Genomic DNA, 27,975 nt, shown 5'->3' on the forward strand with positions numbered 1-27,975 from the left:
TCTCCACCATTTCATAGCCTCTGATTCAACATACGTCATAGTATTGGAAGACATCAACGAATACACCGAGTCGCCTCTTGTAGAAGTATGTTGAGCTTCGTATAACTAGAACCGAGTCAGATTGTCTACACGTAATTTCCAGCCATCATACATGGGATCTGTCACACTAAATCAGGTAGGTGATTTTTCCGATTGAAAAAAATACATTATTATATACTTTCATTTCATTAATTATTTACTTCGTATGACTAATTTAAGACATTTAATTTTGGTTTTACATGATGTAGAATGCATTTATTTCATTTCTAATATGTGGAATAAATTTATTTGATTATTGTTAAATGTTTTTAATTATATTGTGGGTGATCTTCTCTGAAAGGACTATTATATTATTTTGATACGGGTGCTCTACCAAGGGTCATTCTCGAAAGGATCAATACTACGCAAAAATAGCGAAAAAAGGATAATCCAAAACCGTCTCAAATGATCAAAAAGGACGGTCATGGACTGTCGCATGGGCCGTCATATTTTGACGTGTCGTATTACTTAAAGGATGGTTGAAAACCGTTATTCTTATTGACGAAAAAATGACAGTCATGGACCGTCTCTTATGAGCCTTCAAAGGATGGCCATGGACCGTCTCTTATGAGCCTTCAAAAGGATTGGCACGGGTGTTCTGACCTGGGCGATTTCCTAAAATGATTAACACACACGGGTGCTCTGCCCTAGGTATTTACCTTAAAAGTTTATTCACCAGGTACTCTGCCGATGGTCATTCCCTAAAAGGATCAACACCGGTGCTCTACCGAGGGTCATTCCCTGAAAGGATCAACACATGCCAGTGCTCTGCCCTGGATTGAACCAAAAAGGATTTTAGATGACTGTATTATCTTATTTTGTTATTATGAAAAATAAATTATTATTGTTGTCATGTAAAATGCTGATTCAATACTTGTAATTGATTCTATTTATTTTATTGAGTTGTATTGGTGTTAACGTAGAATTTTCAATTTTGAGAATGATGTGAGCTTACGAGCCGTCACGCTCACACCCATATAGATTATTTTATAGGGTTTCTACATGAAAAATTAGTTGGGCAAGATTGAAGATTTTTTTTCCTTCTTTATTTAGAAATTAATTAAAGTTCAATGTATATTATTATTATTATTTTAACATAAATATAATTAAATATTCAATAATTAATTTGTGGATGTTATTTAATGATAATTACTTTGAATCCTTTTAGTTACTTTGATTGCCGTAAAAATCATGAAAACAACATGGGTTGTGGTGTATATTTTGTTTAAAGTCAACTCACGGTCCTGGAATTCGGGTTCGGGCCTGGCCAACTCGAGTACCGAATTTCGAGGCGTGAAAAAAGCTCGTACAAAACATATTTTAAAGGGAAATAGATTGTGCAGTGTACCAATGACCATACCCCGTATGTCACCAAGCTTAATTGGCTGCACCCAGTGGTAGGCTTTATGTGTGTGGGTGTGTTAAAAAAATGTGTTATATCCATGATGTTCATCCATTTTGCAAGATCATTTTAAGGCATGATTTAAAAAATAAGGCAGATCCAAATCCTAAGTGAGCTACACCACATGAAGCAGTGGGGACAATAATGCCCCCGGTTGAAATGGAAGCTGATTGCGTAGTAACTCGGTAATTAACCGTATTGAGTAAACTCTGTGGGGTCCACCATTATTTATATATCTTATCCACTCCTTCTATTCATATTAATATATAGTTTTATGGCTTAAGCCCAAAAATGAAGCATATTAAAAGCTCAAATAGACCACACCACGGAAACAGTGTGAATTGAATATTTACTGTTGTAATTTTTTGGGGGCCGCTGAAGTTTCAATTAAGCTTATATTTGTGTTTTCTCTTCATCCATGGTTCTTTTTTTTTTTTTTTTTTAAATAAATTTAAATCTTATGAATATGTTGAATGACATATAAATAAACATCACTGTGGGGCTTAGCAAGGTTTCAATGGTAGAAATCATTATTCCCACTGTTTCCTGTGCCATGGTCCACTTGAGCTTTGTATGTGTTTCAATTTTGGTTTCAACCACTTAAATGAGATGGTAAAACGGATGGACGACATGGATGAACCACATACATTCACGGTGGGGCCAACAAAGTTTACTCCGTACGATGAGAGCACACCGAGTAACTCGGTACGTAATCTGATTCTCGTTGAAACTTTCCTAGGGCAGACCATGATGTTTATTTGCTATCCAACCTCTTCATAAAATTACAGACATAAATGAAGGGAAACCATAAATACAGCTTGATCCAAAACTTTTGTGGCCCACAAGAAGTTTCAATGGTAGGTGTTCAATTCCCACTGCTTTCTATGGTATAGTCCACTTTAGGTTTGGATCTGCCTTATTTTTTAAATTATCATGCTCTAAAATGATCTCGCAAAGTGGACAAACTGTATGGGTATAACACGTACATTATAGTGGGGCCCAAGGAATTTGGTGGCGTTAACACACGCCATTCAATCTGCTTGGATTTGAAAGTTGTTTGGTCCGGCATGCAGTCCCACCTTTAATGGCAGCCTACCTTTCAATCAAATCTCACCTCATTTTGCTTGTGCAGAGCTTGGTGCAGTATCTAATTCAAGTCCAATGTTCTCACACCATTTTAGAAATGATAGTGGATGCGAAAAACCCAAGAGACCTCCAAATAGTTTTTGCTACTTTATTATAGTGGCTGTTTTCCACGCCATATGAATTGGGACCTTAGATTGATAGAAAGTGTTCATGTTCTAAGCACTATCATATTAGATATTAGCTATAGTCTTATAATCATGCTTCATTGATGATCCTTACCTTTAAATCTTGGATCCAAACATGAGCTATTAAATATTTATCTTCCTATGCAATCACCCGTTAAACAAATGTTTCTTACTATTGGCTAAACAGCTATCATAGAACTAGAACACGAATGGTTCGGATCGTCAGTTAAAACCAGCTAATATACCGTACTACCGTATGAGGCCACCGTGTCCTATCAAACCCCTTCCAAGCACCTTCATGCGTTGCCGTGTCCTATCAAACCCCTTCCAAGCACCATCATGCATTGCCGTGTCCTATCAAACCCCTTCCAAGCACCTTCATGCGTTGCCGTGTCCTATCAAACCCCTTCCAAGCACCATCATGCATTGCACAGATAATGTTATCTTGTTTAAGAAAGATTATCCTAAAACAGATTATAGTTTAATTTGGAGACCAGAGCCTTTGTAAGCCCACAGGTGTCCAGAAGTCAACTAATGCACACGCCACAAACGGTGCATGTTTATATATATATATGGGAAATGGTTCTATACGGTCCAGCTCATGGGAACTTCCCATGAGGTTGAGCTGTGTGGGCCCTGCCGTGATGCGTGCCGAACATCAACACCGTGCATTTGATGGGTCCCCTTTAAATGATGGGATATCCCAAAAATCAGCCATATAAGAAACTCAGGTGGCCCATACCATCTAAAATCATGTGAAGATATGCCTAAAACATATAAAAACACTTAGTGGGGCTCACCTAAAATTTGGATGTGTCTGAAACTTGGTCTGACCCCTCATCCAAATTGGACACACATAATGGATAGGCTGGATTTGTGAACCATACCTCGGTGGGCCCAACAAATGATTATGAATGTTTTAATGGGAAGATAACCCCTCTCAACTTTTGTATGTGGTGTGGCCCACAAAAGTCATGGATTGACTTGATTTTTCAGTACAAGGCCCACCATAGAATGTTATGCCTGACTGACGGTGTTGATGTTCGACACACATAATGGTGGGACCCAAACAACTCGACCTCATGGAAAGTTCCCATGAGTGTGTATGTCTCATTACTTTTATTTTTGTGTGCATGCATGTATGCTTGTATATACCCATTCTATGGTAGAACTATTTATTCCACCAGCTTTTACACACTTACACCACTCCCACACCACATACACCTCGCATGCATGGACACTCGAACTCCATGATCTCTGTGTGGAAAAAACGTGCGTCTACCACTAAGCCATGGAGTTGGACCGTATTCCCCTCTTTAATTACAACCAAGTTTGGTTGAATATCTCTCATCCTAGGCTAGATCGGTGGCAAAGCTTTGTACCTACGACACAATGTGTGGTGCCCATTGTGATGTGTGTCTGACGTCTAATTCATTTGTCATATGTACTTCTCATTGGCTTTCAAAATCAAGCCTATTCAAAATTTATGTGGAGTAAACCATGCCTAAAACGTCTAAAAACATGGGTGTGGCCCATCTAAGTTTAAGAATATTTTTGGGTTTGATGCCCACCACCACACACACAAAATTCTGTAGGTTTTTAACCGTGCCAGGCATCTTTTTCCCGATTGTTCCCAATGTTGTGGTTCACTTGAGTTTTGAATTGGCCTAAGTTTTGGGTGACAAGGATTAACTAAGGGCGGGCACATGATGGACAAATTGGATATCATGCAAACATCACTAGGTTAAGTTTAACCTACAAGGAGTGAAGTGTGATCAAACAGTGGGTGTACTAACAAAAAAAAAAAAAAAAAACCCTGCAAAGCCTCATAATGTATGCGGCATCCTCCAAGGAAGGAAGAAGTGATTTTGGTTAGAGCTAACCGACTCGACTTGCCTAACTCGACTCGTTCGGACCTGACTCAACCCGAACCGATCGAATGGGTGAGTTGGTCCAAACTTAGTAGGCTTCGCCTAATCTGAACTCAAACCGAGTCGAGTTCGAGTTACCCAGTAACTCGACTCGACCCGACCTGAAACTCGATCCATCTGACTCGACCCAACCCGAAACCCGACTCGACTCGGGCTGTCGAGTAGGGTGTGTGTGTGTGTGTGTGTGTGTGTGTGTGTGTGTGTGTATAAACCTAATTCTTAATCATCCCTACCTTAATCGCCGCACGCCTCGATCCGAAAAATCTCAACCCCTTCCCGTTTGACACCAATCGGCCATCTTGTCCCATTCGGTAGGCAGTAGCAACCCTCCGGCCTTCCTCTTCCTCTCTCTCTCTCTCTTTCTTTCCTCTCCTCTCTTGTCCGGCAGGCGGTAGCCAGCGACCAATCAGGTGCATCTGTTTGATTATTATTTTTAAATTATTATTTTTTAATATTAAAATGATAGACCACACACAGGAAATGGTGGAGATGGAAGTGGGTTGCGTACTGAGTAACTCAATACGCTTATTGTTCCGTGAAGAGATGGGTATACCATATTCCAATTCTTCCTACTCTACCATGTCGTCTTTTTCAAATGGTTGGCCAGCCAGCTCAATGACCCGATTTGAATTGGTGCCAACTCAGTCCGACTCAGTATTTTTGACCGGGTTAAACTCAGTTCGGATCAGCCTATCCTGTACCCGGACTCGGATCGAATCAGGCATGCTGGACTCAATAGCCAGTTAGATCACGTTCGGGTCAAGCCTTTTTCAAAACTGGATTGAGTTGGGTTGGACCTAACCCCGTCCGACATGACTCAATGCCCACCTCTAGTTTTGGTGCAACTCATGTTCAACAAAGATATATAAACCATCCCAAATTATCCATGCTAATTAACACTGCTAAAATACCGTCTCTAAATTTGTACATGTAGGACATTGATAAATATAGTCCGTCCATCGTGTCTCACATGTTGGGTTTAATCGAAGTGGGACCACCTGATACCCGAGAGAGAGAGAGACGATTATCTTTTTTATTTCTTTCTAGAATCATGCAGAAGCAGCACGTGATCAAAAGATTTAGATTGCACGTGCCAATGTAACACACTGGCGTAAGATTATTGCTGTCCATATTGCAGGCCACACCATGTAAGCATCGTGGCTTGAAATTCAAACTGATCTAGTTATCAGTTGGGCCACAATTGTACAAAAAAGTGGCTACTAGTCAACTTGGTTTTATTACATACTTCTTCTTTTTTCATACATGTGTGGTCCACGCTATGACCGGCACGACTTGATTTTTGGTCTGTAGTGTATAAAATGCGGGACTTACCTGATGAACGGCCAGGATCTTACAAGCCCAAATACAGAGCTGAATCCTACTTTTGGATAAATGGTGTGAACCCCAACGTTAATGGCCTCTTCTTTTTAGGGTTTTGCAACCTTTGTAGGTTGACTCTGGAGTTTGGTTCTGCTTTGTGGAAGACCGATATGGAAAATTCGTGTGAACGGTGGAGATTGGACTTTGTGAGAAGAGGCGCCTCTTATCTTCTTGTTTCTTTTAGGAGGCCCACTTTGATTTAGCAATGTGGACTAGGAACGGCCTTTCTACGCCTATTACTAGACTTTTGACCGGTGGAGTGATGAATCCAGACCGCCCATCAAGCCCATCACATTTGTTATAGCTTGGAAATGAGAATCACACAAAATGGATGATCCTGGCCATCTAATTTTAAGAAATATTGATGAGCAGTTGTTTTCATTTTTCACCCTCCATTTTGAGGCTAGTGTTCCCAAGGGTAGGATAACCTGTTCAAAACAATTCAATTTTTTACTTGATAGCAATATACACGTAGGAAAACTAGATGGACGGTATGGATCTACTGTCCCACCTTCCATTGCATCACGTTTGGGATACGAACTCAGTTTGCAGATCCAGCGCGACTAAGAAAAACCTCCTGTTTTGAAAGTGTCAGGAAAATGCATTAATTATAGTAAACGAAGCATAGCATGGCTTCTGGTCAAAACAGGTGAATTCTTATCATTATCCATTAGCACGTGCCCAGCATTATCTCCTGTCCGTTCCTCACGTGCTAAAGGGACACGTGACCCATGGACCGTTCATCACGTTAGCCTTGGACGCAAAATTCGAGATCCCGTGCCAAAACAAACTCTCTTTAGGCGACATCCATCCCGTCCATCAGTCACCCTGGCTCATATCAGACAGGAGGTGGGCCACACCACAAGAAATATTTGGGTTGGGAACCACAACAACTGAGACCTTCCTGGCCCACCTTGATGTTTATCTCCCATCCAACCTGTCCGTAAGCCGATTCACACCACGATGAAAGGAATATACAAAATATCAGCATGATCCAAAACTTCAGTGGGCCACAAGAAGGCTTCAATGATGGGTGTCCACATTCACACTTTTTCCTATTGTGTGGCCCACTTGGGAGTTGGGTCTGGCTGAATTTTGGAGTCGTATCCTAACATCAACTGGCCCAAACAATGGACGGAATGGATGTTACAGAAACATCAGGGTGGGAACAGATCTTTCTGTTCCATGTCCCGCCTTACACAGCTGTTGTAGGAAACTCGTGCCTGTTAGCTTTTAGATGGGCCATGAGCCATAGATGATACTGAAATTATTTACTAACTGACCGATCGCTGGACATCTAATGGATGTTGAAGAGAAAAATATTTAACGGTTCAATTTCAACAAGAAAATCCATCAATAATACAATAGTTAGGATCATTCAATCCATCTGATTATAATTTTGACCTATCTACAGTGGGACCCATGATTTGAACGGTATGATTAGAGATTTGAGTATCCAAAGTTTAGAATTGGTAAGTGCATGTGTATGTACCATCACACTCTGCAAGAGTATAAATTTTAAGCACAGAGTTTTCAGAGCTGAAAAGCTTTTGGGATTTGATCAATAAAAAAAAAAAAACTTCAATTTTACGAGGGCCCTAATGCGAGGAAGTGGACTGTCAGTAACACGGACGGACAGCATATTTATCAGAGATCTGGTCCGTTCATCAGGTAGGGTAGACTGCGATCATGCCATAGACAAAAATAATAATTTTAGTCCACCGATCAGGCAAGTCTAAATTGACTGTAAAAAATGGACGGTCAAAAAATACAGTTGTTCAAAATCAACGTACATACGTGGCTCGTATTAACCTATTGTTCCCATGCGCTTACCTGATGAATGGCTCGGATTTCTAAGACGTGTTCTCGGTCGGGATGTGGATTGCTGCGGAAGGAAGCCTTTTGCATTTTATAGGAACTTCCTGGAACTGCAAATTAGGTATGGCCCACCGTGATGTTTGTTAGAAATCCACACGGTCCATCCGTTTTGTCAGATCATCTTAGCACATAGGCTCCAAAATAAGATAGATGCAAAACTCAAGTGGGCTCCACGACAGGAAAAAGTATGGGAAGGAAAATGCCTACCACTGAAACCTCACTGGGTCCACTGTAATGTTTATATACCATCCATACCGTTCATAAGATCATTCATACTGGGATGAACTGAGAAAATAAACATATTAGCCTGATCAATAATTTCTGTGTACCACAGTGGATGTTTAATTTTCACCGTTTCTTGTCTTGCGGCCTACTTGAGTTGCCTCATTTTTTGGCTCATGTCTAACATGATCTAGAAAAAACGGCTGAACGGAGTGGATTTATCGCAAACATCACGGTGGCCCCACCTAGCTTCCATTAGCGGGCCTTTTGCAGGCAAACCACGTCCGTGTTGCACCTCCTCACATGAAGGGCCCTCATTGAACCACGACTTTCCGAGAGAAAAATAAAAATGGAATTCCATATCTTGGAACTTGAAAGTGGGCCACGATAAATGAACCCATGATTTCACATCTTCTAAAGGAATTCGGATTGCGTACGTACTCAGTAACTCAGTAGGCTTTTATGGGAACACTTTGAATGTATTTAGTTTATCCACGCCGTCCATCTTCTTTTTAAGCTCATTTTAAGGGTTGATCCCAAAGTTGAAGCATATCCAAATCTTAATTGGACCACACCACAGGAAACAGTTGTAATAATGAGTTCCACCATTGAAACCTTCGTAAGGTCTACATTGATGTTTATTTTTCATCCAACCTGTTCATAAGATCACACAGACATGGATTAAGGTAGAACACAAATATCAGCTTGATCCAAAACTTATGTGGCCTGAAAAATATTTCAACTGTAGATTTTAATGCACACTCTTTCCTATGGTGTGGTCCATTTGATATTTTCATGTGCTTCAGTTTTGGACTCAAGAGTTAAAATTATCTGATAAAATGTATGGACGGAGTGGATAAATACAAAAATCATTGTGGGCCCCACAGGGTTTACGAGTACGCTTAGCGTAGCGATTTACTCAGTACGCAATCCGCTTCCCTTCTGAAGGTCTTCCCTATTATTTTTGTGACTGACACGTGCATTGCATTACAAGGACTTTGGTGTACCGCTAACACTTGTACAGAAGCTAATATACATACGGGGTTATCCAACGCACACGTGGCATGTACCTCAAATCCAGACCGTCGAAATGACAGGACCCATGAGATGGATTATAACCCAACAATCACACTAAAAGCATGGCTATGACTGATATGTTTGTGGATTGTAAAAATGGAAGTAGTGAACAGTCCCAATTGGGCTATTAAAAAAAAAAGAAGAAGAAGAGCGGTCCCAAATCAACAGAAAATATTCATTAATTAGAGGTTGGATGGTCTGATTGTTTCGAATTGTGAGAGTGTGACGAATCTATACTGGGTCCCACTTTTTGGGCAGTTTGAGTTCAGATACATGCCGCGTGTACACAGGAGAGTCCCATACGCATGCGGTCAACAGCGACTCACTGGTGAACGGTGTTCTGTGGGCCCCACTATGATGTATGTGTTATATCACACCGTGCATCCATTTTCCAGCTTATTTTAGGGCATGAACCCAAAAACAAGGTAGATTCAAATCTCAGGTGGACCCCACCATGGGAAATAGTGGTGACTAAACGCACACCGTTAACAGCTCTGAACACCCCCCAAATGCTATATAAATTGGACCCTCCAATTGATAGAAGTTCAACAAATCCAATCTGATCTAATTTCTCTAAGATTTCCTATCAAGATTTTTCAAGAAGAATTCCTACCATGGCAGTTCAACAAATCCAATCTGATCTGATTTCTCTAAGATTTCCTCTCAAGATTTTTCAAGAAGAATTCCTACCATAGCTCAAAACTTATTTTAGTTACTGAGTTCGATCACATAATAAATTTGAGTTACCATTTGCGTTAATATAAGTCCATGAATAGGCCGGTTCGTAATTGCTGCATGTAAGATAATAAGAAAAGGCTCCTATTATCCAGAAATCAAATATCGACTTCAGTTGAAAAGGGGGTGAATCAAGCTTTAAGTACAACGGTTGATTTAGCCTAGTGTTAATTTTATTTTTATTTTTGATTTATAATATAATATTTTCAACAATATTTACCCAATTCATTTGTTTTCGCAACTTATGTTAGGATATGATTCAAAAGATGATGTTTATATGCTATCTAAACTGCTGATAAGATTATCCGTACTGATATTAAAACATAAAAATATTAGCCCAGTCCAAAACTTATAACCTCACAGATGTTTTAATGGTGAATATTCAAACTTCATTATTGCTTGTTGGGGGACCACTTGAGTTTTGGATAGCCACACTACACGAAACAGTGGTCCACTTGAGATTTATAACTGCCTTATTTTTTGGACCATGTACTAAAATAATAAGGGTTGCACGGATTAGGTGTTACCAAGGTACGCCTTTAGTGGGGTCTCTACTCAAGGGTTGGTGGTAGACTCACAGGAGTTCAAACATAGGTCATGGGTTGCAGTACCTAGTGTGTGTGGGCGTGAGTCAGGGGTGTCAATGGACCGGCTCAGGCCTCATAAATCTGAATTTTGAATAAGGTCAGCCAGGCAGCCTGGCCCGAAAATAGTGCAAAATCCGTTCTGAGACATACCGGAGCCTTGCCCGTTGACATCCCTGCTGTAAGTGGGTATAAAAAAAAACAAACACATTAGTGGTTGTTATCCTTACCATGGGCCCACCTTGATGATCTTATAAAAATTCAGTAAAAATTTGTAATATTAACAATTATGAAGCAAATAATGATGAATATTATTTTAAATGAGATTACACTATCATTTTTTCTTTCTCCTTCTTCCTTCTCCTTTATCTCCTCTTTCTTTCTTCTTCCCTGCTTCCTCATACAAACCCGGCACTCTCTGGACTCGGCGCAAATACATCAGCCTCGTCCCGAAACAGACAAGAGGTTGGGTGGTGACTTAGGCGCTCGGCCGAGTCACCCTAGTGAGTCCGAACTCGGCAACGCCCCAGCCTTTCTCTCTCTCGTTCCTCATCTTCTACCATGCAAGCATCAGGTGAGTTCAATCACCATTCGGTTGAAACAGGTGACCAACGCGGGCTCACTCAGTGGAACGAACTAAGCCAACTCAGGAACGAGTTGTACAACTCGAACCCGACTCACCTTCGAACCCAACTTGGACAAAGGCGAGAGGAGGGCTTCCAGAGTAGAGTGGGGGCATGGACGACGTCACTTGATCCGAACCCAAGCCTGGATTCGAGCCCCGAGTTTTCAGCGACTCGAACCAACGAGTCACGAGCTTGACTCAGCAGCGACTCCAACGAGTCGGGCTGGTTTGGCAGCGATGCAGTAGCACACCACTCCTTCTATCGACATCTAGTGGGTTACTAGCCCACTATATGACCGTATTAGATCACAAAATGGGGCCCACCAGAGGATGGTGGTTTCTTGCAGCCAACGGAGAAGATGACGGCTACGATCATGGCGATTTTCATCACGGGGATCCACTTGATGATCCACATCGTTTGGATGGCTTGGATGGGTCCGCTTATCATTGTGGGACCCATCAAACGCTACCACATCCTCGCTTATAGATGAGGTCTTGATATTTTCCGCCGCGGGCGGATTTCTCGCAACAAGGAAGAGTTTCTCGCGAGATCTCTTCATTCCACGCGATAGAGTATTGCTTGACCTAAAACAGACGCTCCAGATGCATTCGGAGCGTCTTCTAGAAGCGTCCCAACGGTCGGGATTGGTTCTTTCCTTTAAAGGAAAGATTCTTTCCGCCTTTTCTCTAGCTGTGGAGAGGACTTCCCTTTTCAGCCGCAAATAGAAGGCCAAGATCTTAGCTCCTCGTGCAGCTGAGATGAAAAGCAGGCTGTTGCCTCGAATTTCTAGCGAGGCAATGCAACAGCACGTCCGTTATCGGAGGCTTACCGCACGAAGACCTCTATTGCACTGGAAGTGCTCGTATACATGTGCTCCCACACAAGATTTTTATATATTTTTGGTCGGCAGTCCGTCCGAAACACGATGGACGGTTCAGATCATCCACATGATCTCATATGGTGGCCCAAAATCGGAACTCCAAAACGGCGTTTTTCAAATGCTATTGCTTGGCGGGAAAACCAGAGAAAAAGGAGGAAAAATCCTTGTTTTTTTTTGTTTTGGATTTTCGTCGGGTCAACATGGTCGACGGTTTCGGTGTGCCTCGAGTGTGCATGGTCTGTGCACATGCACACCCAAAGTGGGGTCTACAAAGATGTACTTTGTAAATCTACTCCGTCCATTCCCTTTGGAGGACCCAATCGGTTCCTTTGATCAAAGATCAGGCTGATCCAAAACTCAGTGGGCCATGCCAAGTGTTTCCTTATCTCATTCCATTGATTCATATTATTCCAATAGTTGGATTGATTTCATTTCAAACTCCAACGGTCAAAAGTCCCAAGAAATTGTTCAGATGGTCAAGATGCTTCATGGTCCATAATGGATGGTTAGATGGTCAATCTAGTGGCTAGATGAGCTTGTAATATGGACTAATAGCTAATTAATGGCCAATTTTAAGGTCTATTTGTTGGATTGTTTTGAATTGTGGAGCGATTGCGTAATAAGAATCCAACTACTGATTCAATGATTACGTGGTCTCATTGTGATGACCCGATGGTGGACTGGCATATTAAGTGATGTGGACTTGAAGGACGGTGTATTTGATGCTTTGGGTCCCAATAAATGGTGGACCTGATAGTCTGATGGTTTGATTGTTATCAACAAATGATCGATAGCCGAATTAACTATCATGGGCCCGATGGATGGTGGATGTGGTGACATGACAATCCACCTTGGATTCTAACGGGTGGATGGCTTGATCTGTATATGAAAATTTCTTCTGATCATCAAATTTAAGTTGGAATGAAGATGAGCGGTTCCATAATTTAGGTTATTAGGTAACACTCGAGTACTGAGAAATATGGGTGTTACACTATCACTACTACATATGTTGTACCCTTCATTCACATATATTTAAAGGGGTACTATGCAATGATCCATCCAAGTGGTTGTAAGTTACCATTTAGATTTACAATTTTCAGTCTACACGGGTGTGTCCCATCCTTTAGTGATTTGAACCACTAGTATTATAAGCCAAACTGTAAATGATCATGCAACAAAACACTCCCATATATGAAAAATCATAAACCTTTAAATAAGTGTCTAACAATGAAGAAGGTCAATAAAGAGGATACAACAATGTTTCCCATTCGACCCATGAAAGGCAAATATTCTACTACTTGGATCTTCAAATCTATGAGATTTATGGTGCATTCCACTATGAGTTGCCTTCCAGTAAATCATGGGCCCCACTTGTACAAATGAAAAACCCTAACATAATGTACAATCTCCTGCCCAAGCACCAAATAGCAACTTATAATAAATATTGCATCTACCTAGCATATTAGTTAGAGGTAATATTTATACAAAAAACTTCGCACATTAGGTAGAAGTAGACAATGTGATATTTATACAGGTGACAAAGAAATAATTTAAATTAAACCACTCAAATTGGGAACATTATATTTGGTAGATTGTTTACAAAAAAATTACTAATCTGATTATCAAAATAACTGATTAATGTAACAATTAAAAGTTATCTTCTGTTACTAAAACCTCTGTGCAAATATGCCTATTTGGAACATTAGATGGCATTAATTAATACTACTATTACATAATGATTATATGACTGAAAATACCATGATATATCATCAAATCCCACATCTTGGATATAATTCTTCCTTTAGGAAAAACATTTTTTTACATGAAATCAACATTTGGTGGGTGTTGAAATTATAATCAATGGACCAAATTTCACAACTAATGTCAGTCACCTATGGTCACACTTGACTCAAGTGTCATGTGAAAAGGCCACATATGAATGGATGGCATGGATAAAACACATGCATCAACTTGGGTCCATGGATGTATTGGATTTCAAAATGCACATAAGCTTGACCCATCGTCTTCTACTAGGACTGGAAATCCGTGGATTCCAAGTGGGATTGAATATATATACCACCAAATGCAATTCCATATCACCCCTTTTTTTTTCTCCACACGCACACACACCACCACACACTCACACCATGGTGGGATTTCACCACCTATGGGTACTCGAACCCTCAACCAGGTGTTGAAACTCCTAAGAGTCTACCACTGGAGTAAGAGTAAGGACCCCAATTCCATACCAGCTAATCCTATGTTCTAGACATGCTCTTAACATTGCTTAGGCAAGAATAACATTCTTTGAATGATATTGAGCCATTCAAAACGATTTTTCCCTTCTAATTTAGATAAAATGAGTAGTATATGCATGCCACATGTACAAGCTCTAAATGCACGTGTATTAAGTAATATGCTTGAGTATTAAATAACTCCCTATTTGTAATTGCTTTTCCTCCCTTCCCTAGGGTGTCTTAATACCAATTCCTGGCCACATGTTACACATGCTAATTTTCTAGTATTGTATGAACGACCTTGCGTCCAAATCACCCTACCTAACTTACAATAACATCAATAGGAGCCATCAATCTAATGATACCTATCATGGATGGCCTATGTTTAAAAAATCATCCATATTAGACAATCCCACCCACCAGTTTCCTTCACTTGCATGGAATGAATTTTGACCGTTAATTTTTTTTTTTTTTTTTACCACCAAACCATTGAAGTACAATGATTAGATGGATAGGATCATCTGAATATGAATGCATCGTTTAAATAATTTTCCATCCATAATGCCAAAAACTAGATGGACAGCCTTGATTACGCACATTACCTACATGTACACTTGAGAGGCCCAATATTATAACATTTAGTAATTTATTTTTGTTACTTGCTTAATTAACTTAGACCTATGTTGTGATTTGTGATACTTAGGATAATATATGCTTATGATTGGGTTAATCTTATAGAATGTGTAGGATATATGATGGTTTGACCATGGTTCTATACCATTTGATCTTATTGCATAGATTGCTTCATCATGGAATGCCATTTTGATTGATAAGTCCAATTAATCATGAGCTCATGTAAATCATTAATTTTTAGCTAAGAAGTGGGTTGTTTTATATATATATATAAATGGAAAATGTTTTTTTTTTTAATAAAGAAAACAATATTGTTTTGTGTTTTAAGTATGTGTGTTTTTTTTTTTTTTAATAGTCACTTGTCAAAAATGTAATAATATATCTTTATGGCTTTTAAGTGAGAATGTGTTTAAAATTAGGGCTCATATGATGGTAGGGTGATGATGATATGGAATGAGGTAAGTGTAAAAGTGATAGAGTCTCTTGATATGTATTGATACACCACACTTTGAGAGCTTAAGCTTTTGGAGTAAATGATTGTTTGACAGTAAAATAGTCTATATGCAGGGCATAAAGTTCTTGTGCAAGAAGACCACCCAATTAGGATGATTTATCAAATCGAAGTTGGGGCTTTTAGTTAAAAATAATATGTTCTACCCATTTAATTTATTTTGAGTTAACCACACGTACCATTCCAAAATGCACGCCCATCATGCTTTTATAGATTAACCACTTCTAGCCTTTTGGGCAATCAAATTTGAAAGGAAGCCTTTTCTAGTAGCATGCACATGCCATTTTATGAGAGATGGAACACATGTTAGAAATCAATGAATGACATGTGTTAGAGAGCTTGGGCATTCATCAGGCAAGTTACATCATGAACATTTCATGGACCAAAAATTTAGTTGTTTTGCTAATAAGAAGAATCAAATTCAAGAAAGATGGTCCATAAAGAGCAGTGTAACAATCTATACTCTACATATATTTTTGGCTAACTTGGTGAATGTTTTAGTCTCATTTTTTTATGTGACTTGTTCAAAGCGCGCCCATCTGGTGAATAGGTCAGACCTCTGATGCGTGTCTTGTATACATGCATATTAAACATGTAACACAGCTCTTCAAGTCCTTTTTACACAATTGCTTCTCAGAATTATCCCAAGGACATTACCAAAAATGCATTTTTATGGTAATTAATTTTCAATAATCAATTAATAAAATAAGCTAACAAAATGCATTAAAGTTGAATACGTAAAGTTAATAATCAAAGAAAGGATGTTATTCCTTTCCTTTCTATGTTATAAGAGAAAATGTGTCGGCTCCTAATATAGTTTACCGCTATTAAAAAACAAAGAAGATTACGACTCTTCAACCCAACACACCAAATTGCAGAGGGACCACAGAAAAAGTGTTTGGATGGGATAATGGTAACCATCTAAATGTTTTCTTAGAATTTGGACCATTAATTATTCTTTTTAACATTTATTAGCTATACGTCAATTGGATGGTAAGATTTCTTTTTATTTATTATTATTATTTTTTAATGTTTTTTAAAAATATTGATATTGAAGTTGCCCTCCACTACGGTCTCTACTACTGTGGAGGCTAATCGCATCCTATACAAGTATAATATGATGGAATTTGATTGCATAGCGTGTCATTTTAAAGATGAAGTCACACAAAATATGTGTGAAAGTTTTTCGGTTGAATACTTGTCCAGTGAAACTCCATCTTTAACAACAAAGTACCACCCTATGAAATTTCATCATATCAAGCCTGTATAAATGTTGGTGCAAGCCCCGTTCACGTGGATACAATTTTCATGGGAGCAGGTTGGGACTTACCTAGTTGGTTATGATTGTGGAACCCACCTTGATAAATATGTTGTGCATCCACGCCGTCTTCTAATTTTTCAGCTTATTTTAGAAGGTCAGCCTAAAAATAAAGTAATTTTGGACATAGGGAAAATATAAATATCAGCTTCATCCAAAACTTTTGCGGTGCATTAAATCACTAATATTTCCTGTGGCGTGGTCCACCTAATATTTGGATCTGTTTTAGTTTTGGGCCTACATCCCAAAATAAGCTGAAAAAATGGATGAACGGCGTCGATGTATAACACATATATCAAGGTGGGCACCACGGTCACGACCTGACTGTATCCGTGCCCAATTTCCATTATTTGGATAGCCGTACACAAGGGCCAGATTTGAGGAGAATGAGTCTGGTGGCAAACTAACAACAGTCTTACCTGTTCTAACGTCTTCCCGTAATTCGGTGTTGAGCTTTGCTATACATACACGCGTGTACAGTTCTTCCATTCACACGCAGGATCACGTGCCAGATGAAAGACACGTGCGAGAGATCCGAGCTTTCCATCTTGTTGGAAATAATGATAAGAGCTTTTGCGTCAGAAATCAGACGGTTATACTTTGGCCAGTTGGCACAAAGCAGTTTTTTTTATCTGTCCATTTGTTTTGTATGATGGGTCCACCGAAAGTGTAACATTGCCTAATTTTCGGTCAGATGTGTTTTCCATGCTGGCACGTTCCTCTGCATTTGGATGGGCAGGTTCCCTCACACGTGCGGATCTTAATGAAAGGTGGTGACTCTGCAAACGTACATGAAACAGTTCGACAGCAATCCTGACCATCGAAATATCTGACTCAGACACATATGTTGTCAGATCAGAATAGCTGCCCTCGGAATATAATGCTAGCGATCTGAATTTTCCATCCAATTTGGACTGATTACTATTTTACTTCTAACCATCCATATAATACCCATTGATTGAATGGTTAGGATTGCTTGGTAAGTGTTTTTTTAAGGGATATACTCTATGAACAATGGGATCTACAATTTGGATGGTCTGGATAGCTGTAGATCAGTGCCACATGCGAGGAAAATGAGTAGACACACAGTTTTAAATGGTGTAAAACTAACATAATAGTCAGCCAGTGAGCACGCCAATCCATATTTCGGTCACTAACTAGGACGCTCGGACACTTGATCAGTCACCAAGAGCGTGGATTGCCTGAAACAGGGCGTTGGAGACGATTCCTGCAACCCCATGCCATATGGGATCTACGTTGATGTTTCTTTCATATCTACTCCGTCCATCCGTTTATCCAGCCCATTTTAGAAAATGATACCAAAAACATTGGAAATCCAACTTTAAAATGGGCCACACCATGGAAAAAATGGCGATTAAATTATCTACCGTAGAAACCTTTCTGTGGGCCAATGAAATGTTTATATACAATCTGACGCGTTCAAAAGGTGACTCCCACATGGATGAACGGAAAACATAAATATTAGCCTGATCTAAAACTTACTGGGCTGACAAGAATGTTTCGACGGTGGATATTCAATATTCCCTTGTTTCTTATGTATGGCCTACTTTAGTTTAGATCTCCCTACTGTTTCGGTCTATTCTAAAAAAAATGAGCTGGCGAAAAGGATAGACGGAGTGGATATAAACCAATCATAACGGTGGGCCTCACAATGCCTGCGGTTGCAGGAATGCCCTGCAACCCTTCTTGCAACCCTCGGTTTCAGGCAATGCGTCTCTTCACAGGAGTCCTCCTGATTTGCTGACGTGTCAACCGAAATAGCATGTTAAAACACGGGCAAAGCCTCATTATCTCAACGTTAGTCTTCCACCGCTTGGGAGCGGATTAGTTGCGGCCCCGGCCATACCCAAGACGGTGCGGCCCTTACCGTGGGGTCCGCCTTCATGTATATATTCTATATCCACGCCGTCCATCCGTTTTTGCAGATCATTTTAGGTCATTTTGCAAAAAAGGAAACAGATCTAATTCGAAGGTGGACCATACTATATAGGAAACAGTAGTGATTAAAGGCACCATCATTAAAAAATTCCTAGGGCCCACATTAATGTATATTTTCCATCCAACCCGTTGATAAGGGAAAATAAATCCGTATGAAGGAAATAAATAAATATCAGCTCGATCAAAAACTTTTTTTTCCCACAAGAAGTTTTTAATGGTCATTTACCACTGTTTCCTATGGTATTGTCCACCTGAGATTTGGATCTGTTTTATTTTTTGCATCATGATTTAAAATGATCTAGCAAAACAGATGGACGGCGTGGATATATAATAAATACATCAAGGTGAGCCCCACGGTAAGGGTCCCACCGTCTTGGGCGAGGCCAGGGCCGCTCCAATCCGCTCCCGTCTATAGCGCGAGATCTGGACCGCTCATCTATCATTCCGAAATTGGACGGAATAAGAGCTGGAAAGGTGCAGAAGGTGCGAAATCAGCGCACTTTTGCTCTTTTACTGTTTCTCTTTAGGTGTGTACAATCGAATTTTAGTGTTGATGGTGGACCCTCCATAGTGGGACCCACTCGATGAATGATCTACAGATTAATGGTTAAGATCATCCGGTCAGTTTAGCACCGAGCCACAGACCCATCTTGGAGGTGCCGATGAACGGTTTAGATCTAATCCAAGTGGGCCATATCTACTTATCTTTCTAGATGCCTTATCTCCAGTACCACCAAAAAAAAAGCACCATTCCTGCCAATGTGGCACGTATGTGCTTTATCTGAGACGGTCAGGGGTCAAAATCTATAGTGGATGTCCTTATCCCAAAATCCAGTTGACTCATTTATATGGTGGACCACACACTAAATGAACGGCTAGGAGGAAAATGTTAACCAAATGTTCGCATTTGATTGAATCTTTTCCTTTATCTGACAGTGCCGGCTCTGTTTTAAAATAGGACAAAGGGACCACCCTATGAATGTACTGGATCTTTCACACATGTGCAAGGTTGGCACGTGTAATGCGTTTGTGTTGGGCGTTTGTGGATTGTGCATGTCGAATCACCGTCTCTTTGACGATAAAGATTATAGAATCTATCTTCTTTAATCGTCTTTTAATTACAAAATAAAACCCTAACAGCTTCTTGCAATAACAGAATCTTCCCTTAAATTAATCTTGTCCGTTTATTTTATCAACAGGCGGTCCAGATCTCTCCTTCTCTTCTGCATATCATCCCTGTTCTCACTTCCGTTTTCTTCTGTCTCACTCTCACTGTCGCCCAACCCAAAGCAGCAGCGGCTCTTACTCTAAAATGGCAGAAAAAATCGCCGATCGGCGGAAAAAATCGTCTCATTTCTCTTCGATCTTTTCCTCTCTAAACGTATACTAGCTCTGCCGAGGAAAATCTCTTGCGTGAAACTCGTTTCAGCTTAATCGGTAAAAAATCCCGTCCTGAGCTTCCGATTTTCGGTTTTTGATATGAAAACGATCCGAATCCCAGCTCAAATGCAAAAGGATCAGATTTTTCCAGCTCAGGAATCGTATTTCAGTAGAAAAATGGAAGAAAGCGCGTTTTGAAAGCTGGAGCTTGTTTCTAGTTTTCTTTTCGGAACTTTCTGAAAATTAAGGTTTTGAAACGATCTGAATCGCAGAACAAATGCGGAAAGATCGATTTCCTTCTGCTCATAACAAGCATTTCAGGAGAAAAGGCGAAAAAAACGCGTTTTGAAAGTTTGAGCTGATGTTTTCCTGCTTTTTCAGGCTTTCTGAATTTTAGGGTTTTGAAAACGATCTGAATCGCAGCTGGAATAGCTAAAGATCGGATTTTTTCAGCTCAGCAAATGACTTTACTCGTTCTCTAGGGCTTCTGCTGTTAAAAGATCTAAACGGCAGCCGGAACGGCAAAATATTGGATTTTTTCTTTCTTTCTTCTTCTTCCTCTTAAAAAAAATTTATTTGGCGAAGGAAACTAATTTCAGTAGCTGAGTCAAAGGAATTGCTTCGTAGCAGCTGAAGCGGGTACTGTTTACTTCTCTTTGGGCTTTGGAATGGTCACTGAGAGTCCTGTGAAGATGCTGTCGATGCTTGGAAGCAGCGAGGGATCATATGGTGAGGATTTGGGGAAGGAGATTGGTTTGTTGCTCCAGCGGCGCCAAGAAGCGAGCGATCAGGAGCGGGAGCTGAATCTTTATCGAAGTGGTTCTGCCCCACCGACTGTCGAAGGATCCTTATCTGCTGTTGGAGGCCTCTTTGGCCACGGCGGTGGTGACCTATCGGAGGAGGAATTGCGATCTGATCCAGCATATTTGTCATATTACTATGCGAATGTGAATATGAACCCTCGGCTGCCACCGCCTGTGTTGTCGAAGGAAGATATGAGGTTTGCGCAGAGGTTGCAGGCGGGTGGTTCGGGTTTGGGAGGTATTGGAGACAGGAGGAAGGTGAACCGGGTGGATGAAGGGGGGAGTAGATCGCTGTTCTCATTGCAGCCGGGTTTTAAGGAGTGTGATCCGGAGTCGAGGAATTCACAAGCGTCGTCGGAGTGGTTGGAGAGAGGAGGTGACGGGTTGATTGGGTTGTCAGGGTTGGGTCTGGGGGGCAGGCAGAAGAGCCTTGCTGATATCTTTCAGGTGATTTTTCCCCTTGCATATTCCCTTTCATGATTTCTCTCTGTTTTGTTTTTCTTGGTGCTCGTATATTCATTTTACTGATTTGTTTCCATGTGAATGGAGAATGCACTGGTCCGGTCCTCTAAATTCCATTTTTCACTATACCTTTAGAAAATCTTGTAAGAATAGTAGGAAATCTATTTCTTTTGTCTGTGGATGTCTTTTGCTCCTGTTCGTTTTCCAGTAGAGGAGGACACTTTACCTTCCAAAAAAAAAAAGAAAAAGAAAGAAAGAAAGAAAGAAAGAAAAGTAGAGTACACCCTGTACTACTAACTGAAGTAATTCATTAGAGCTCAAATGAATCTGTTATTCATCTATGTTTATTTCTGTTGGTATGTGGGAATGTATGCTGTTCTTCAGTTTTATATATGCTGTTCTTTCAGTTTTATATTGATGATTTAATACTTAACACTAAACACATCAATTTGTTACCAGTCCATGTTTGTTTCTGTTGGCATGTAGAAATGTACGTCTTTCTTTCTATCTTTATTACGTTCTTTCAGTTTTATATTGATGATTTGATACTTACAACGTGCATTAAGCACATCCTTGAAAAGAATTAAGTGGAGTGATGCTTGGAAGGAGTGGAGTGATTTGTGCAGTATACATGTTACAGTGGTAGGACTACTCTGCTGGAATATCTGTCTTGGATTCAGAGAGCTCCAGCTTTGGGTTTTTCCATCTCAGGATATGTATCTAGATACTCATGTATGCACAAATGCCATGTAGTTGGTTTCACCTTCCCTTTTGTTTTAGCTCCTACCTCTTTGGTCTTGGGCATCCATGATAGTCCATCTACCACTGATCGCCATGCCATCAGATCTTCTCTTTCCATGTTGACCTCGTTTTCACCTATTGACCTGTCTAAATTTCCATTCTGTCCATTACCTTCGGCTTCTCTACATGCTCTTCTTTTGTTATTTCCTCTTCATCTTTGTTAAGTATTGTTTTACACCATTTGGTGGCGGCAGCTGCTTCCCCTTACCTTCTGTCGATCCTCAGCACTAGAATCCCAATTCCCATCTCCACATGTCTCTCACAAATCATTGATATCTAGAAAAAGGTGACAAGGTGAGTGGGGCCTAGGAGACCTTTTTGGGAAACTGATTGCCAGATAACAATGACAAGGGATCAACATTCTTGATGAATAGAAGACTGTCGATGCTTTGCAAGGATTTTAGAGAACTTTTATGGAGGATATTGTCATTTTGCTCGATTCTGATCCATGCCATTCCTTCAATTGGATTCTTTTTGGGTACTTTTGATTATGAATTATCCAAGATGCAATCAGGAAGCTCATATTTGAAATGATCGAGAATATTGTTAAACCAAATCATGAGTGAATGAGGATGAAGATTTCTGCACAACTTCCCATATTACTAGTGTTATCTATTTGAAGGCACGAAATTTGAGGTCCATTGTATCTGCTCTATTTTATAAGATACAAGGAAATCTCAGGAATTTGATCCCCCCCACCCCCCCCACACACACAAAAATAAAAAAATAAAAAAAAATTCTGATGGTTGTGATTTCATCCCTCTCCCTCTCCCTAAAAAAAGATATAGATTTTCTCATCTTCCCATTTTTTCATACTAGTTTTATCAATTTGAAGGCATGCAATCCACTGTATCTTGGTCTTTTGATAAAGATAACAATCTCGGGAATCTGGTATCTTGTACTTTCTTCCCATTAAGAGGGCTGATTTAGAATTTTTTTCACATATTTGCTTTTGTCTTGTCCATCTTCATGTGTTCACTAACAGTTCAGGGTTCCTTTTGTTTTATACAAAATATACTCTGTTTAGTTGCATTTTGCAGACTGTTGGTTGTAGAGTTGTTTCACTGAAATATGACTAGTTTTAACTGCAGGAGGATCTGGGTCGATCAACTCCCATCTCTGGTCATCCATCTCGTCCAGCAAGTCGTAACGCCTTTGATGATGGCATTGAAAAATTGGGTCCTGCTGAAGCGCAGCTAAATCATTTACATCATGAGATGCCCTCTGGTGCAAATGTTCAAAGCACGGCTGGGGTCCAAAGTATTGGACCATCAGCTTCTCACACATACGCATCTGCCTTGGGTCAATCTCTGTCAAGAAGCACCACTCCTGACCCTCAGCTTATAGCAAGGGCTCCTAGTCCTCGCCTTCTACCTGTGGGTGGGAGGTTTGGTGCTACAGAAAGGAAAAGTATCAATGGTCCAAGCTCATTCAATAGCCCATCAAGCATCAGTGAATCTGTGGATCTGGTTGGTGCTTTGTCAGGTATGAGCCTGTCAGCAAATGGCATGGTAGATGAGGAAAATCATCTTCAGTCACAGATTCAACAGGAAATCGACAATCACCAGAATTACCTTTTCGATCTACCAGGTGGTCAGAATCATGCTAAGCAACACCTGTACTCGAAAAAATCTGAATCTGGGCATTTTCATCTGCCTTCTGTTCCTCAGTCTGTTAAACCATCATATCCTGATGTGAGTAAAAGCAATGGAGCTTTAATCGACCAAAGCAATTCTTCTTTGATGGTTGATGGTCCAGCTGAACTGCACAAGCCCATTGTCTCTTCTGCTAACTCATATTTGAAAGTACCCACATCACCTACTATTACTAGTCCGGGAGGTTCACCTGCTCATTATCAGAATCCAGATAGTCCAGCATTTTCAGGCTATGGTTTGGGTGGCTATTCCATCAATCCAGCACTGTCACCCATGATGACTGGTCATATTGGGACAGGTAATTTGCCTCCATTGTTTGAAAATGCTGCTGCATCTGCAATGGCGGCCCCGGGTATGGACTCAAGAGCATTGGGAGGTTTACCCACTGGAGCGGCAGAAATGCAAAATCTCAATAGAATGAGTAATCACACTGCTGCAACTGGTCTTCAGGCGCCTCTCATGGATCCATTGTACATTCAGTACCTGAGGACAGCTGAATATGCTGCACAGGTTGCAGCTAGCTTTAATGATCCTTCCATGGATAGGAACTACATGGGCAATTCATATGTGGATTTACTTGGACTTCAGAAGGCATATCTTGGGGCATTGCTTTCACCACAGAAATCACAGTATGGCATGCCTTTTCTAGGCAAAACCAGTTTGAATCATGGTTACTATGGAAATCCTACATTTGGTCTTGGCATGTCATATCCGGGAAGTCCATTGGCGAGTCCTGTTCTTCCTACATCTCCTGTTGGGCCTGGCAGTCCTATGAGGCACAATGATCGAAATATACGTTTTCCCTCCAGCATGAGAAACCTAGCTGGAGGAGTTATGGGGTCATGGCATTCTGATGTTGGCAGTAACCTGGATGATAGTTTCGCATCCTCACTCTTGGAGGAATTTAAAAGCAGTAAGACAAAAAGTTTTGAACTTTCAGAGATTGCTGGTCACGTTGTTGAGTTCAGGTACATACAACTTGTAATTGTTCTCTTTCTATCTTATTTTTACCCAATCATCTGAGTATATAATTGTTTCAACATCTTCGTGAGCAGCGCTGACCAGTATGGGAGCCGGTTCATTCAGCAAAAGCTTGAAACGGCCACTACGGAAGAGAAAAACATGGTTTTTGAAGAAATTATTCCTCAAGCACTTTCTTTGATGACTGATGTATTTGGAAATTATGTGATCCAAAAGGTATCATACATTACCTTTGGAGAATGATTTCTCTCCCCCCCCTCCCCCCTTTTATTTTTCCCTGCATAACATGCGGCTAATTATTTGCTCGTCTTCAGTTTTTTGAGCATGGAACTGCAACCCAGAGGCGGGAGTTGGCCAACCAGCTTACAGGGCATGTATTGACACTTAGCCTTCAAATGTATGGTTGTCGAGTGATCCAGAAGGTACTTCATTCTTTGTGATTCAACTAGCATATTATTTTTAGTCAACAAAACTGTAACACACTGATGCAACTGTAGAGATGAGAATCAAACGAGAAGACGAATATTAAATACTCACCCTTTCTTTTGATTAATTCCAACTCCAGAAGTCACAGTAGAGCTCCATCCGATCCCATATCAGCAATAACGATAAAAAGAATTGGCTTCTAATGTAGATAAACTCAAGGGTTGTAATTTTCTTTTTATTGGTGCTTAGGCGGTTCGCTTTATCTGCGAACCCGCTCCTTATGTTTTGTCCTCTCTCTTTTAATACAAATCAGTGATCTTTCAAAAAAAAATAAAATAATAAGGATAAAAAGAAGAAGAAGAAGAGTGGATGGAGTAAATATCAGCGTTCTAAATTGTAAATAGCTTGTAGTGTAGTGTTCACTTCTCTGATGTGTGAGCTGTGTGCTATGCACTGTGTAGTGTAAGGCTACACGCCACTTCTAGATTTTTAATTAAGATTGTGCTTTGTTGCACCAAATATAATGAAATTTCATTATGTTTTGCACTAAATTAAATTGATTGATAATGAAATTTTATGAAATTCATGATACTTGGAGCAACCAAACACAACCTAAAATAATAGGAAGGATAGGGCAAAGATTGAGTATAAAGATAATGAAATAGCAATGGAGCTGAGTTACTACTATTACTTATATTCTTTTCCTAAAATCGTTGAATAATTTCTATTGAAAATAGAAAAGCGTAACAAATCATTGAAAGCATTAATTAGTTTAATATTTTAGTGTAGGCTACAAGCCTACAACTACATAGTGTGTAGCGTATGCTTATTAGTGTCTAGCATAGGCCACATGCAATTTAAGCTATTTTTATGAGTTATGTAACATGAAGGTTAAGCTACGCAACGTAGCATAAGCTATTTAAAACAATGTTTTCAGCAACCATGCATACTATTTACCCCCCTCAAAAAAAAGAAAAAAGAAAAAAAGTGCAACTGGTTACTGGTTAATATTCATTAAAAAATAGTTAATCTTTTTGGACATATTACACCACTACAAACTCTGATCTCAACCAAATCTCTTTATACGTTAGCCATACAACTCTTTTTTTTTTTTTTCCCTTCCCTTCATGGATCAGTTCTATATGGCTCTTGTATACAGGTATATGGCTTTAGATTGTTTTCATAAAAATCACAAATTAAACCACCAGTTGATGTTAGAGGCCTAAAATTCTATCCTGTACATAATTGTATGGAGTTGCGGTCTTTTTGATGTAGGATGGATGAGAAAGAAGAATGGAAAAGAAAGAACTTTGCACACACCACACAATTCAAAGAGGTTGATTTTTTTATTTTTATTTTTGTTTATTTATTTATTTTAAAAAAAAAGAATTTTCTCCCTTTGCAACAGAGGCTAATTCTTGGAAGGATGCTTTGGCTAAAGAAGTTGTGTAGATCTTTGTGTATTAGTGGGTACTTAGGGCCTGTTTGCATGCAACAAAAGTTATGCCGTGCATGGCTTAGGTGGCACAACTAGCCATTGTGAGCTCTATCCTTAGTTTGTCAACAACCATAAATCATAATTTCATGGTTGCTGATAGAAACGAGGATAACCTATCTGAAAAGTGAGGATGGCCTATCCTTCAACAAAGGTGGTATAAATAATTTGGATGGTTGTTCTTTATAGTAGTGGTATACCTTGGTGTGTGTGTTGTATACATGCATCACATGCCACCATAAACTTTCCACCACCCTACATGTGCCACACTCTCTACCTTCAAGCACCACTTGTGTCACATTTGTCGATATTTTTTTTTTTTTGGGATCCCAACTTCAATGTTGAAACACACTTTATCTACCAAGGCATGGGCTTTACCCCACGTGCCAATGTCTCAATGTGCACATGCACATTTGCCATTGTCCATCTTCAAAAGCATCCCACATGTTCCACATGTCCTACACCAATCTTCCAGCACCACATGTGCCACGTCTGCCCCCATCAATCTGCAATAGACACCTTTGCCACATGATCATTTCCTACCAATGGTGTTTGACAACCATATGGAGGACATTATCCGACACAGGCTATCTTGGATAGCCTATCCGAGACAACTTTTGTGCATCCAAATAGACCATTATCCATTACCTTAAGGGGTCATTTGGCAGCGTGGATTTGGTGGTAATTGGTGTGAATCGCAAAAAGTTTTTGCATTTGGTAGCTTGTATGACGATTGTAAATGGATTCCATTACCACCAATTCAGCCATTTTGAAGTCACTGGGTGGAGGCGTGAATTCAACATTGATTAGCTATTACCATGGATTCCATGTGGTGACGTCAGTCATGAAATTCACCTTAAAATCCACTTTAAGAATTGGTGGGCCCCATCGTAATGTGTAAGTGAAATCCACCCTGATCACCATGTATGTCCCCCCAAAAAAAAAAAAAAAAAAAAAAAAAACTTGGTCTGTGATTCAAGTGGGCCATACGTAGGTAAACAGTTGGGAGAGGGATGCTCACCCTTGATTTTTTATTTTTATTTTTTATACAGGGCTAATTATGATGATTATATGAAACCTACTCCAACCATTAGATGGCAAGCTAAATTTTAGGCCTCGAGACAAAAAAAAGCTCATCCGTGATTCAGGTGGGCCGCATGAAGGGAAAGAATTTGGAGGGTGAGCGTTGCTCTGTATATTGTTTGCAACCGTGTGGTCCACTTGTATCACATACCGGGCTGATTTTTGGG

General features: G+C 40.0%; 1 protein-coding gene across 3 annotated transcripts in view; it reads left to right on the plus strand.

The window, feature by feature from the left end:
• The first annotated feature begins 19,864 nt into the window (after window positions 1–19,864).
• LOC131252844 (pumilio homolog 2-like) overlaps window positions 19,865–27,975 on the plus strand; it is a 33,207-nt gene continuing 25,096 nt past the window's right edge. The window contains exons 1-5 of one of the 3 annotated variants that reach the window (XM_058253593.1): window positions 19,865–20,159; window positions 20,730–21,352; window positions 23,260–24,791; window positions 24,879–25,020; window positions 25,119–25,226. In XM_058253593.1, coding sequence (XP_058109576.1) covers window positions 20,771–21,352; window positions 23,260–24,791; window positions 24,879–25,020; window positions 25,119–25,226 — 2,364 coding nt within the window. In that variant the 5' untranslated portion in view covers window positions 19,865–20,159; window positions 20,730–20,770. Of the gene's footprint in view, window positions 21,353–23,259; window positions 24,792–24,878; window positions 25,021–25,118; window positions 25,227–27,975 lie in introns of all 3 variants that reach the window. The other 2 variants (XM_058253592.1, XM_058253591.1) reach the window with 2 other exon arrangements.

The sequence above is a fragment of the Magnolia sinica genome, chromosome 8, assembly GCF_029962835.1.
Source record: "Magnolia sinica isolate HGM2019 chromosome 8, MsV1, whole genome shotgun sequence".
Classification (NCBI taxonomy): domain Eukaryota; kingdom Viridiplantae; phylum Streptophyta; class Magnoliopsida; order Magnoliales; family Magnoliaceae; genus Magnolia; species Magnolia sinica.